General features: G+C 32.7%; 2 protein-coding genes across 2 annotated transcripts; one reads left to right on the top strand and one right to left on the bottom strand.

Annotated features, from left to right (window-relative positions):
• The first annotated feature begins 2419 nt into the window (after nt 1–2419).
• LOC117786295 (probable serine hydrolase) lies at nt 2420–6656 on the top strand. The gene is made up of 2 exons (XM_034624476.1): nt 2420–2624; nt 5385–6656. The coding sequence occupies exons 1-2, from the start codon at nt 2562–2564 to the stop codon at nt 6405–6407; spliced, it is 1086 nt and encodes a 361-aa protein (XP_034480367.1). The 5' UTR covers nt 2420–2561; the 3' UTR covers nt 6408–6656.
• Nucleotides 6657–9605: 2949 nt separating this feature from the next.
• On the bottom strand, nt 9606–12654 carry LOC117786293. Its single transcript, XM_034624475.1, has 3 exons — nt 12562–12654; nt 12011–12256; nt 9606–10949 (listed from the first exon to the last, which is right to left on the bottom strand). The coding sequence occupies exons 1-3, from the start codon at nt 12617–12619 to the stop codon at nt 9808–9810; spliced, it is 1446 nt and encodes a 481-aa protein (XP_034480366.1). The 5' UTR covers nt 12620–12654; the 3' UTR covers nt 9606–9807.
• Between the last annotated feature and the right edge of the window lie 1031 nt (nt 12655–13685).

Raw genomic sequence — 13685 nt, 5'->3', positions numbered from 1 at the left:
GAGCTTTATAAATATTTATTGTTATTTTTTTATTAGTACTTTTTACGCTGCGATTTTCACATACAACTAAAAAAAATATAATAATAAAAATAAACTGCAACAATAACTGCAATTGAATCCAATTATATTTATTGAAATGCTTTTTCCACTTGCCAAATATTGCATAAAAATTCAACTAAATTGCCACTTTTTTCAAACAAAACCACTTTAAACTTTACTAACAATAAAAAATATTTATGCTGTGCATTAATGAAATATTTTATAGCTTTAATCTGTCAAGAAAAGAAATCAAATTTCATTGATTTTTTTATGGTTAAGGAATATTTAATTTTGATTTTTGCCATGACAAACATTTGAATTAAGAACATTTGCATCAAAATAAAACAGTTTATAAATAGCTTTAAAAGTAAACACATATAGAGATGTATAGAAAATATAAAAAGTTAGTCAAGAGAGTGTTTTGACAACAGCAAGTGTTTGCATTAGTTTTTTTTTTATTCTATGAATATTATATTATTAAAAATTAATAAAAAAAATATTTATCTTTAGCCTGACTTCAAACTTGGATAACTTTGTCAAATCTAAACCGATTTTCATTTGGAATTTCATTTCAGTTATTACTTGGTCTCTTAAACTTAAAAAAATTTAATTTTCGATTTTTTCCGTCAAAATCAGACCAAAGTCTTACCAAATTTCAAATTCTCATAACTTTGTCAATTTTGAACCGATTTGCATGCGGAATGTCATTTTGATCATTATTTGGGCTCTTAATTGATTCTGCATCTAAAAATTATTAACTTTAAAAAATTTTTAATTTTCGAATTTTTCCGTCAAAATCATGTACTCCCCTTTGAATTTTTTGGAAAAAATATTTTTTCAAAATTTTAAAACTCGAGTTTTACTTTTATTAAACTCCTGGTGCTCAAATTAGTGGAAAACAACATTTTTAATTTGATTCTGAGATGTTTCATTTTTCTGTAAAAAATCATGTCAAAACTAACAAAAAATTTGACTTGTAAAGTTGCCAGATCACAGTCTTACCAGATTTCAAATTCTCATAACTTTGTCAATTTTGAACCGATTTGCATGCGGAATGTCATTTTAATCATTATTTGTGCTCTTAATTGATTCTGCATCTAAAAATTATTAACTTTAAAAAAATTTTAATTTTCGATTTTTTCCGTCAAAATCATGTACTCCCCCCTTTGATTTTTTTTAGAAAATATTTTTTTCAAAATTTTAAAACTCGAGTTTTTACTTTTAATCAACTCCTGGTGCCCAAATTAGTGGATAACAACACTTTAAATTTGATTCTGAGATGTTTCATTTTTCTGTAAAAAATCATGTCAAAACTAACACAAAATTTGACTTGTTAAGTTGTCAGACCAACGTCTTACCAGATTTCAAATTCTCATAACTTTGTCAATTTTGAACCGATTTGAATGCGGAATGTCATTTTGATCATTATTTGTGCTCTTAATTGATTCTGCATCTAAAAATTATTAACTTTAAAAAATTTTTAATTTTCGATTTTTTTCCGTCAAAATCATGTACTCCCCCCTTTGAATTTTTGGAAAAAATATTTTTTTCAAAATTTTAAAACTCGAGTTTTTACTTTTATTAAACTCCTGGTGCCCAAATTAGTGGAAAACAACATTTTTAATTTGATTCTGAGATGTTTCATTTTTCTGTAAAAAATCATGTCAAAACTAACAAAAAATTTGACTTGTAAAGTTGCCAGATCACAGTCTTACCAGATTTCAAATTCTCATAACTTTGCCAAAACTGGACCGATTTTTGTGCGGAATGCCATTTTGATCATTATTTGTGCTCTTAATTGATTCTGCATCTAAAAATTAATAACTTTAAAAAATTTTTAATTTTCGATTTTTTTCCGTCAAAATCATGTACTCCCCCCTTTGACTTTTTGCATTAAACATTTATTTCAGAATTGTATCTATCAAGTTTTTACTTTTAATCAACTCCTGGTGCCCAAATTAGATTTTTTACTAATAGAAAGATTTTACACTATTTTACAATACATAAATTTTAAATCAAGCTGGGTATTTAGTTACTCTTGCTCTCAAACAGAACAAATTGACTAAGAGAGTATTTTAGTTGTTGGACAACTGTTTTTTCATTGTCTTGCTCTCGCTCTCACTCTCGCTCTGACTCTCTTTGCCTTTGGCTGTATGTGTGAGAAGTATCGATGTTTAGCTGCGCTCTTCACACGCGATCAAGCGCCAGACTATTCCTCTCTCTCGCTCCCGCTCTCGCTCTCTCTGCCCGCTATTAAAAGCGTGTGCGTTAATTGACTGATTAAAGGTCACTCTCTGGCTTTTTTGCTCTCTGAGCGCCAATTCGCTCACACTCTCCAAGTTATTTAAAGAGCAGAACAAAGCGATTTGGCTTCAGTTTATTTAAAGCGCTGAGAGCGTGCGGTGTTTTAGTCGCTTTAGTCGCTTTTTTAATACAAGCGCGTAAATTAAAAATAGCAAACACATGTGATTAAATGTACACGTAATTAATATATACGTAAAATAGTGTGAGGTGAAAACAAAATGACAACAACAACAGCAACAACTACAGCCGAGGGCAGTGGAATAGACACGGAACATGCAGAGGTAATTAAATATCAAAGTGTCAATCATAAACATTTAATAAATGTTATCAAACAAGTTGTAAAAAATGCAGACGTGTGTCTGAAATAACCTTTGAACCCTTAACTGTGAACCTGTTCAATTGCAGTTTTATTTCTATTGTTATTGTTATTGATATTGATATTGATATTGGCTTATCAGTGGCATTAAGTCGCTGGCGATGTCTGCTTTTGATAAGATTAAAGCCGTCATAATCAAAAGTCAATTCCGAATTTGTACTCTAGACATGAAACAACAGCTACTGTAATTCTTCCTCTTCCTATTCTTCTTCTTCCTCCTCTTTAAGTTGACATTCCGATTCGAGTTTGTGATAAGTGGAACTTGTTGCAGTTGTGGAACTTGAGAACTTGCGAACTTGCGAAGTTGAGAACTTGTGACGCCTTATCTCTTTTCTCTTATTAAGCTCATTAGAAGTTCATCAATGTGTTTTGGCTCAAAGATACAACTTTTGCTTCCTCTCTCTCATTCTCTCCCTCTCTCTGTCACACTTGAAAGCATTTTGCGCTAATTTTCAACTTGAGTTAAACTCTTCGACAACAGCAAAAGCAACAGCAGAGTCTGCTCGACTTTTCAGTGCCCAGCACTTGCAACTAATCAATTAAAGCAGCTTAAATGAATAACATATTTAAGAAATTATCGAAAAATAAAAAATACTGCTTAAAAATACTTTAAGGATAACAATTTAATAAACGACATGATATATATAAAATCGAGCGAATAATAAAATTATTCACTAATAGAAAATTCAATATTTAAATGCTAAAATTATATTTAAAATTTATTTAAGTTATGCAATAGTCTCAGACTAAATTATTAACAAGTGAAGATAGAATTTGAGAAATAATAAAATCCACAACTTTAAGAGCTTCGTTAAACAATTAAATTATTACTATTATTAACCGATCGAGATGATATTTATAGCACATATCCACAAAATTAGATGCATTTCATGTGCTTTATCTTATATATATAGTGTTAAAATTCCACTTGATATTTTAGTTTCTTCAATTTCAAAAATCATTTTATCAGACTTGTTTATATACACAGCGAGCTAACTATTTATGCAAACAGCCAAACAGTGTAACAAACTTAAAGCCCTTTTTATTTGCTATTTACTGGGCTAACAACTTTTGGATCACAACAACTGTGAAAACTTTTTTTGTGGCGCAAAACTACGAAAATCCATTTGTCGACATTTAAAGTTTGCATGTGCTGCAGTCAATTGCAGAATTGAATACCCCCCACAATCGATTGACACCCTACTCTTACCCTCTCTCTCTCTCTCTCTCTTTCTACCTCCCGTGTTGTCAAGCGTTAAAAAAGAGAGAGTCAGATGATAAATTGTCGACTAGCGTCATTTTGAATGCTGGCCATCAATCTGCACCTGAGTTTCCAATTGTTTGAGCTTTTTCACGTGTAAACCAAACGATTGATCAAATCACAGCAAATCTAACGAATTGACAACGACTCTAACATACTCTACACTAACTTGACTAAAAAGCAACAGATTAGCTGCTATCAATTTGGTTTCTATATATGATAAGTTCATACAATGCGAATTCTTTTAAATATGTCGTTATCTTGTGTTTTGAAATGTTCAACACTTTAAGGTAAATCTATTTATGGACTTTGGTTTATATACACAGTCATGGTCATACAAATAGTACAAGAATAAAATCTATTATTTCGTCTAAAGTAAAAAAAAAATTTTAATAAAATAAGGTTCAAAAATAAACATTAAAAATTGTATATAATAAATAATTGTAATTTTAAATTTAAGAAAACAGTACAAACTTTTCTTTGCAAATAGAAACATATTTTTTTTTAAATTTAAAATTCAATTACATTTTTTTGCGAATAAGTTTTATTTTGTCTACTGCTTTACTTAAAAATAAATAAATAACTATTAAAATGCTTGAAGCGAAAAACCATAATTTTGTATGATTAAACAGTTTTTAATATAATGTAAAATTTTTGCACGTAAGAATATTTTTTTTGATGTAAAAAAAATTTTATAAAATGGATACCACACTTAATTATTATAACTGAACAGATTAACAAATTAAATATGTCTTTAAATTATCTATATTGAAATTAGTTTTTTTTATTAATTAAAATTTTTTTATATATATATTTATTTATGCAATTTATTAGATTTTTGCATGGCCAAATTATAGTAGATAATAACTAAATAAATAAATAATTTAGTGGCTGAAAATCATGCTTTAATAAAATGAATAGGTATTTTAATATATAATAATAATAGTAAATATAATTAAGTAACTATGTGAATAGCTTTAATACTGTCTGAATTTTTTTATATATATAGTTGTGCAAATTGTAACATCATTAAAGACATTTTTTTTCAACATAGTGACTAGTGCGATAAATTATAAGTAAATAAATAAAAAAATAAATGAATTTTATATATGACTTGTACTATTTGTATGAGCAGGACTGTACATGCGATTGCAGGTAAAGATGTTAAGGATATTTGAAAATGTGCAGTTACCCTTTGTGTTTTCGGTTAGGTATTATTAACCCAAAATATGGGGAACATACTGACAAACAGACTGTTGTCCTTTGTTGAACATTCTGCTGCCTGGGGTTATTCCGAAGTTTGGCCTGTCAATTAGCCGCTAACAGCCACTCTCTCTCTCTCACACACTCACTCTCTCTCTCTCTCTCTCACACTCTCTCTCTCTCTTTCTGTATCTGTTTCAGCCCATGGATGTGCGCATCAATATGCCCTGGGGATATGTGGTAGGTCGTTGGTATGGCAATCGTCAGGTACGTCCCATTTTGGCCCTACACGGCTGGCTGGACAATTTGGGCACCTGGGACAAATTGTTGCCGCTGTTGCCCAAGCACCTGGGCGTCCTTTGCATCGATTTGCCGGGACACGGTTATTCCTCAAAGCTGCCGGAGGGGATTGCGTATCATTTTACGGACTACCTGTGTGTGATACTGCGAATTATGGAGGAATACAATTGGCAGAAGGTCTCCTTAATGGCACACTCGATGAGCGCCATGTTGTGCTTCATCTTTGCCTCCCTCTATCCGCATCGGCTGGACATGCTGATCAGCATTGATATAGTGAGGACCCGATATCGTAAGCCGCCCTCACAAATCGATTACTTACGCACAAATATCGAGCGATATATGATCGAAGATGAGCGTTTTGCGAATGCCAAAAGAGAGGAACCACCAGCCTATACCTGGCAGGAAATGGAACTGGTGCTACACAAGGGATCCTCGGGTTCCGTATCCCTGGAGAACAGTCATCACATACTTGCACGGAATGTGGCCAAATCCACTAAATATCCCGACAAGTATTTCTTTTCTCGTGATGGACGTTGCAAGTATTATTTTGAATTCCACACGAGTCCTCCGTTTGCCGCTGAACTGGCAAGGACTATTCGCAATGTGCCCTATTGTGTGATCAAGGGTTCCGAGTCGAATTTCATTGATGAGGAGAGTCAGGAGGTGATTGATATACTACGCTCCAATAATCCGCACTTTCAAATCCACGAGGTGCCAGGCACACACCATGTACACCTCAATAATGCCCCAGGTGTGGCAGATATTATAAATCCCTTCATCATGCACCACAGGCCGCCACATCTCGAGACTTGGACTGTGGATCCCGCTGAATCCGCAGAGTTGCCCGAGGCAATTCAACAATTCGCTCTTCAGGTGGATGATGCCGAGAATGTCAAGCGGAGAAAGAGAAAAAGCAACCTATAGCTGTTGCACTCACATCTGAGAGGCGTCGACAGCGCGAGATGTTTTTTAAACCCAACCTAACTTGAGGACTAAAGGCTTTTCAATCAACTAAAATTGATTAAAATCAAGCCACAACTTAGATTTAATTTTGTTGTAAAGAAAAATGTGATTCAACAGACTTAAAACACTTTTGCTGCTATTTCGCCAGCTTGCATTACCTTTCAATTCAAACTACATTTAGAAAATCTATTATCATAAAAAAGAATTTGAGACAAGAATTAAAAATTCTGTCTTAATATAAAATTTATGTTAAATTATGTTTAAACTCTTACATATGTAAAAAGAAGTTTTTAAAACTATTGTATCTTAAATTCTACAGTTTATAATGTATAAAAGTGTATAAAAAAATCAACAGTGATTTGAAAAACACTTACCTTAGAGTATCACAAAAATTTATTGTTTGTAGAAAACTGCAATTTAAAAAAAAAATAAATAAATAAATACATCTTTTGCTATAATTTAGTCAATTTTTAAAAAGATTTAAGTAATATTTAACATAAAGGAAGACATTAAAAACAATTCTATTATAATTTCAACAACTCCAAATATGACTTTAAGCCTTTTTATAGAGCAAGCGATTTGCAAAACATTTTCGCTACAATTTCGCCAACTTTCCATATGTTTTAATTAAGATTTAAGGGAAAAAGGGATTTGGAACACTCTTTTTTTACGTTCTCACAACTATTGCCAACTTATATTACGTCTAACTACAGATTTAACATGTCAAATTGTAAGTTTTAGCGTAGAAAGAGATTTGCAAACCACTATCTCGGCCAATTCGCCAACTTTTCTTTGTGTTTTAACAACTTTTTATTGGGAGCTGTCGAATATCAGGTGTTTTGTAGAAAGTTTTGCTCCTGTTTAATTACTTTTTAAGCACCGCAAAACTCAATTGTTTTGACATTTGAAATTTGTTTTAATCCCCACGCATTCTGAGCAGGAGTTCATTTTATACATAAATGTAGGAACATATGGGAAACTTGTTTTGTTTCCAGGAATTCCTTTTTGCCCAAATTACCACATGCACCTTTTTCGATCAATCAACTTTGGGGAGCTATTTAATTCGGCTTTAATCTTTGGCTCGCAGTTCATTGGCCACTTCATTAGTGATAAGGCAAAGGCAAAGGGGGGCAGACCAGGGGTAAAGGGGGAGGGGAATAAGGAGCAAAGGCATCCACTTAAAAACAATGGCGTTGCAGGAAACAAAAGGGACACAAACTGCCTCCAGAGTGTGTTCTCTGTTGTAGTCTCTCTGTGTGTGTGTGTGCTGGAATGTGTGTGTGGGTGTGTGTGTGTATCTCTGTGTGTGTGTGAGCATTTTCAAAGTGCGCCTCGAGGTATGCTACACTAAGCAGCAACAGAAGCAGAATCAGAAGTTGAAGCAACAACGACAACACGGATGAGTTGAAATAAGAACGCAACAGTTCAGCTGATCGACTTACAAATGCCCAGTAGCCGTATCTAAACAGTCTTTTATCTTTATTCAAAAAATTCAATGAAAATAAAATACACACAAAACAAAATGATGTATCATATTACAATAAAAAACTCAATTTAAAAAAATTATTTTAAAAAAAAAGGCATTGATACTTTCCCATTTTTAAAAAAAAATCGTAAATAACTAAGAGACTTGAAAATATAATTTTTTTTTAACGACAGTGGGTTTTGAACCGTTGACAGCCAAAGCAATTGTTCCTTGTTGGATCTGCATGAAAACATTATTAACTATGTACTAAGTATATTTTTTGTTTACTAACCGATCGAGCTGAAATCTGCAACAGACGTCAAAAAAACAGCAAACATTTTGTGTGCCAAATTTCAAAACTCTAGCATTCAAATTGCTCTTGTTATGCGATTTCTTTCAATTTTCGGGGGCGTCAAGATTCTACAAATAGATAAAAACTGCATGCAGAATATAGCAGTATTGTCAGCAAATTTTTTTGTTTCAGAGATCTAGGTTTTTTATAAACAAATAGACAATGTCACAAATTTATAATCCCTTGTACTCTTTGGCTACTGGGCTACAACACAGAAAGAGCAAACATCGAAATCGAACTGGGACCATTCAATGGCCAAAAGTCCCCCAGAGCGTCTCTCCTATATTCTCTACCTCTCCTCGTTCTCTCTCTCTTTCTCCCTTCTCCTCTCCCTTTCTCCTACTATGTGCCTTTGGAAAAATAAACAAATTTAACGTTTTTATTGCCATAGCACGTTGCGGCCGGGTTTCTACGTAAATTAAATTAGGTAGGAGCCGGAAAAATTGTGCCAGCTCCGAACTGAAGCAGCGACGCTGACAGAGGCAGCGACGCTGACTGCGACTGAGGCTGCAATGCGATTACGTTTTTTTCGACGTAACGAAATTGATAGCGGATATAAATGTTTAATGTTTTGGCAATAAAATTGTGGCAAAAGGCTGGCAAACCACTGAAAAGTGATGGGAGGAAACAGTCAGGGGGTTAAAAGAGGTGGAAAGGGGGTAGAAGGGAACCATGGTAGGGGTAAGACCAGTTACTTCTGGACGCACTGATAAACCATCTTTATGATAAATTCAGCTTGCGGTTAACGCACAATTTAATTTGTTTAAAATCAATAAAAATCATTTATGCCGCACATTTTCAGTTATCCCTTAAATATGGACAAAAAGCACAAGAGGAAGAAAATTTGATGATGGAAGGAGGTTAAATCAGTTATAGCCAACTGTATAAGCTATATATGCAAATTGAAAGATCTGAAAGAAAAAGATTAATTTTTATGGAAGACGAGGGTTTAATCATTATTAGAAATAATTAGTCTTGTTTCCAGGTCTGGAGATTGGATTTGTTTAAGAACAATATTTATTAACTGGAATAATTTGTGAAAGTTGTTCTCTCTCTCTTTATCACTTTTATAAATAAGTTTGTTTTGGGAATTGTAAAAACAACAAATATTTAATATTACAAAATATAAAGTTTTGGAAAATAATTTTTAAAAATTATTCCCATTGGTTCTCTGTAACTAAGATAAAGTCATTTAATATTAAGTTTTTTTTAAATATTTTATACTTATATATATAGATTTAAAATCAGAATGAAAAACCATGTTAAAAATTCAACATTTTAAATAATTTAATTGCAATTTAATGTATACTTAAATATAAAATCAATTTTTTTTCTGTGTAGCTTTAGTTGAGCAATGATTTTCATTAAACTTGTACTTGAATTGAAAAATAGGTAAGTGTTTGTTTAATATGCGCCTCGTTTGACAGTCGAAAAGTTGACAATGTATCGCTGATAAATTGATAAGATAAAGAGGCAAATTCGAACTGATGATGATGATAAAAATGATGAGAAATGAGAGCGGGGTCTCGAAGATTGCTCTGTTCTTAGAACTTGTCCGCTTTGGCATTCGAATCGCTAATTGGAAACTGTTGGAAAATGCGTGATTTGTCCAATTGAACGGATTGTAATTCATGTGGTTGTTTATTGTGAGCAAGAAAATGATTTGTGTGCCAGAATTGAGTCTGGGCAGCTGGAAGATTGAGGCGACGAATGCCGAGCAGACGATTCCGAACATCCACGAGACTGGCCGATCGAGGCTGTAGAAAAAGAACCAAAATTATAGCCAACAAAGTGATAAATAAATTGGTTAAGCTGCTGGCCAAAAGTGTAGACCAAATAAAGTCCAGATTCAACTCATATTTGCAGGCTTCCATTATAAATAACTGCAGAGAAAATCCCACAGCAAGTGAGAGTTCGGCATAGAGAAAGGGAGAGCACTCGAGTAGCCAGTGAATCAGCTGAGAGGAGAGAACTCCCGCACTGGCATAGATGAGACAGAGAAAGAGAAAACAATGCTCTGGATGTTCCTCATCATAAATACAAAGTAATGCAATCACCAATGTAATTTGTATGACACCAAAAAGCAGATAAACCAGTTTGGGAGTATATCTGAGTAGAATCAAGGCACTCAAAACACAACCCGAGGTATAGAGAGCAAATGGAGTGTAGAGCTGAGCACGTTCCACAAATCCCAAAGTTGCACTCCACATGAGTTGCAGATGAGCCGGAGAATGCAGAAGACAGCAACGTTGTAGAAGCACCACAATGCCACCTGATAAAAGAATTAACCACTGTCGACTCGCCAGCAATTTATAATCCAAACGATCCACGAATTGAACGAGAATCGCATGACGAGGCAGGAAAACCAAACGCTCCTCGTTGAGCAGATTGAAAACCAGATCCCTGGACTGTTTGTAGTTGTGTATGCCCAAATGTTGCAGCAACTCATTGAGGCAGACAAACAGTAGCAGCAATAAGTTCACTCCCAGCGCAATCAGTCCACAACGCTGTGGCTCAAACTCGTTGAAGAGCACAAAGCCACAGGTTAAACCACACGCATGACAGGCATTCCCCAAGGCAATTCGGGCAGGACGAAGTCCAGAGGCTTCACTCCGAAGACTCACATAACTGAAGCTCGACACAAAGACGACGCTCAAGCCAACGAAGCTGAAATAATAGCTAACAGCTGCAAAGATAGAGAAAGAGAAGGAGAAAGAGAATCAGGAAGAGAAGGAGACAGATGAGAAGATATTCCAAGTTCAAAAGAAAGCTCAACTCAAAGAAAGTTGGAACTTTAGAAAAATTCATTACTTTTTTAGTATCATTAAAAAATGAATCATACTGAAGTCACATTAAACTAGCATTGAAAAAAGTAGTGGATAGTTAAAAATTTAATGAAAATGATTCACAGTTCCTTTAAATATCATTAAAAAAATTCACAATACTAAAATTCAATTAAACTAGCGTTGTAAAAAGTAGTGGATAATTAAAAATTTAATGAAAATGATTCACAGTTACTTATAGTATCATTAAAAAATTCATAATATGGAAGTCACATTTAACTAGCGTTGATAAAAGTAGTGCATCATTAATAATTTAATGATTATATAAATGATTCACATTTCATTAGTATCAAAAAAGTAATGCTAATGTAAAAGTAAAAGTAGTGGATCATTAAAAACTTAATGATAATGATAATGATTCACACTTCATTAGCATCAAAAAGTAATGCTAATAAACACATTTCATTAACATTAAAAGTAGTACTGCTAATGAAATTATTTTACATTACATTAGTAATATGATAAATAATTAAAAAAAAGGAGTAATTAATAACATTGTATTAAAAATTATAAGTTGAAACATTTATACAAATTTTAATGATTGCCTTCTAAATTATAATGAAAACTTAATTCGATTATTATATAGAAATTGATTTTAATCAGCAGAACCATTTTTAATGCCAGAAAAACTATAATTTTCGTGTAATGAAAATAAAATGACAAATAGTATATATGAAATATTTATATTCCATTAGCAAAAAAATGTGGTAAAAAATTGATTTACTTGTATAATTTAATTTTATAAGCAACATATTATTTAATTTTCATAAAATGTCATTTCATTAGCTAGAAAAATGTGATTTTCAGTATTTGTATTTTCATTAGTTTGCTCAATGCCAATGAATTGAAAAATTTAGTACATTAGCATTAAAAAATAGTTGAAATGACCCAAAATTGAACTTACCCAACTGTTTAGTGAGCATAAAGCAGCTGCCAAGTAAGGAACACAATAATCCATAAAAGATGATATAGAAATGATCATAGCTATATCGCTGCTTGCCACGCTTACGTAGAGTCCAACCCAAGGCCAGGATCAAGGCCACCAATGCACCCACCAAGGCATACCAATGTGGCCAGAGATTGTCGTAGACAAAAGCCGATTTCAGGTAATAGCCAAAGGAGAAACCGCTGCCCCACAGACAACAGAAGACTGTCAAGTTGGGAGGTGATAAGGAATATTTTTATAAGAGTTACAAACATAAAAAAAAAACAGGCAATAAAGTTTTAAGAAATATAAAAATGGAATGGCAAAAATTTGGTTAAATTTATGCGTTATTTAATAAAAAATATTTTCTATTGGAGATTATCAAATTTATACCTTAACAAATTTATTTTTCTAATATGATTTTTCGATTTTAAATTTCCTAATTTAAATTTTTCTAGCTCTGATTTTCTCGTTTCTCCAAGTATTCCTTTAATTTTTTTGTTGATCCTTTGTAGAGTCCTTGAGCTTACCTAGCAGATCCGGCAGTTGCCACATGATGCGTAATCCCTGCCAAATGGAATCAGCCATCGATTGATTCGAGTTGACATCTGTGCGTGCTGAGAGTTTGTTTTGAAATGAAACTATGCCAAGAACTAACGAGAACTCTTGATATCTGTTATCAGTATCTTGTAGTAGACAATACAAGCCGATAAGATAAGCACAAAACATCGTAATTAAACTGGCCGTGCTCAGTTCTGAGCTCACTTGTGACACTTTAAACAATTCAGGAAAGCAATTTGGTAGCAGTTTCAAATATGTTACTCAAACTAAAATTTATTTCTTGCTTGCTTATTTATTGATTTATTTCCCAGGCATAATATTTGATTTTGATCAAATGAAGCAATATTTACTACAATTATTGACAAATATTCTTGCTTTTGCTTGTTAACAAACAGTTTTCAGTAATTGATTCGGAAGGATGTTAATAAATTGACTAAATACTCTGACAAGTCGATGGGAGAGAAAATGAAACATGATAAATCAAATTCGAAAGCAAAACTTAAATGCCAGCAAATATTTATTTAGTTAAAGGTGCAGTCAAACTTGTCTATAATGAATTTGAATATGTTTAATAAATATTCAGAAAAAGATTTCTTTTATTTATTTTTTTATCTCTTAATAACTAACTAATGTCAAATATAATGAATAAAATAATGAATTAAGTGCGTAAGTTAATCGTAAATTTAAGGCATGGTCTTAAAAAACCTACCGTGAACTTATTTATTTGATATTTATTTATAATATTTGGCTATATTTTGCATTATGTTTTGATTATATTTTTTTTGTTCTTCGTTTTCGCTTTTGTTAATCTAGCTCAAAAGCAACAACAATGAAAACTTACGTAGGGCTGCTGCATTAAATATTTGCTGTGACAAAAATTCGTCATCGCCCTCATAAAATGCTATATTATATGAACGAGTTATACTTATGTAACACTGTGGCCAGGTCAAGTTTGTTTTAAATTTTTGACACGCCCCCGAAAATCGGAAAAAACCACCAAATACGCAGTTTTTAAGATATTACAGTGGTTATGGTAAAAACTGTTATCTATTAAAGAGATCTATAATCTCACTTAACCGCAGCAAGATCGGAC

Source organism: Drosophila innubila (assembly GCF_004354385.1).
Source record: "Drosophila innubila isolate TH190305 chromosome 3L unlocalized genomic scaffold, UK_Dinn_1.0 0_D_3L, whole genome shotgun sequence".
Taxonomy (NCBI): domain Eukaryota; kingdom Metazoa; phylum Arthropoda; class Insecta; order Diptera; family Drosophilidae; genus Drosophila; species Drosophila innubila.
Note: the sequence above shows the minus strand (reverse complement) of the source record. Positions and strands in the feature narration are given on the sequence as shown.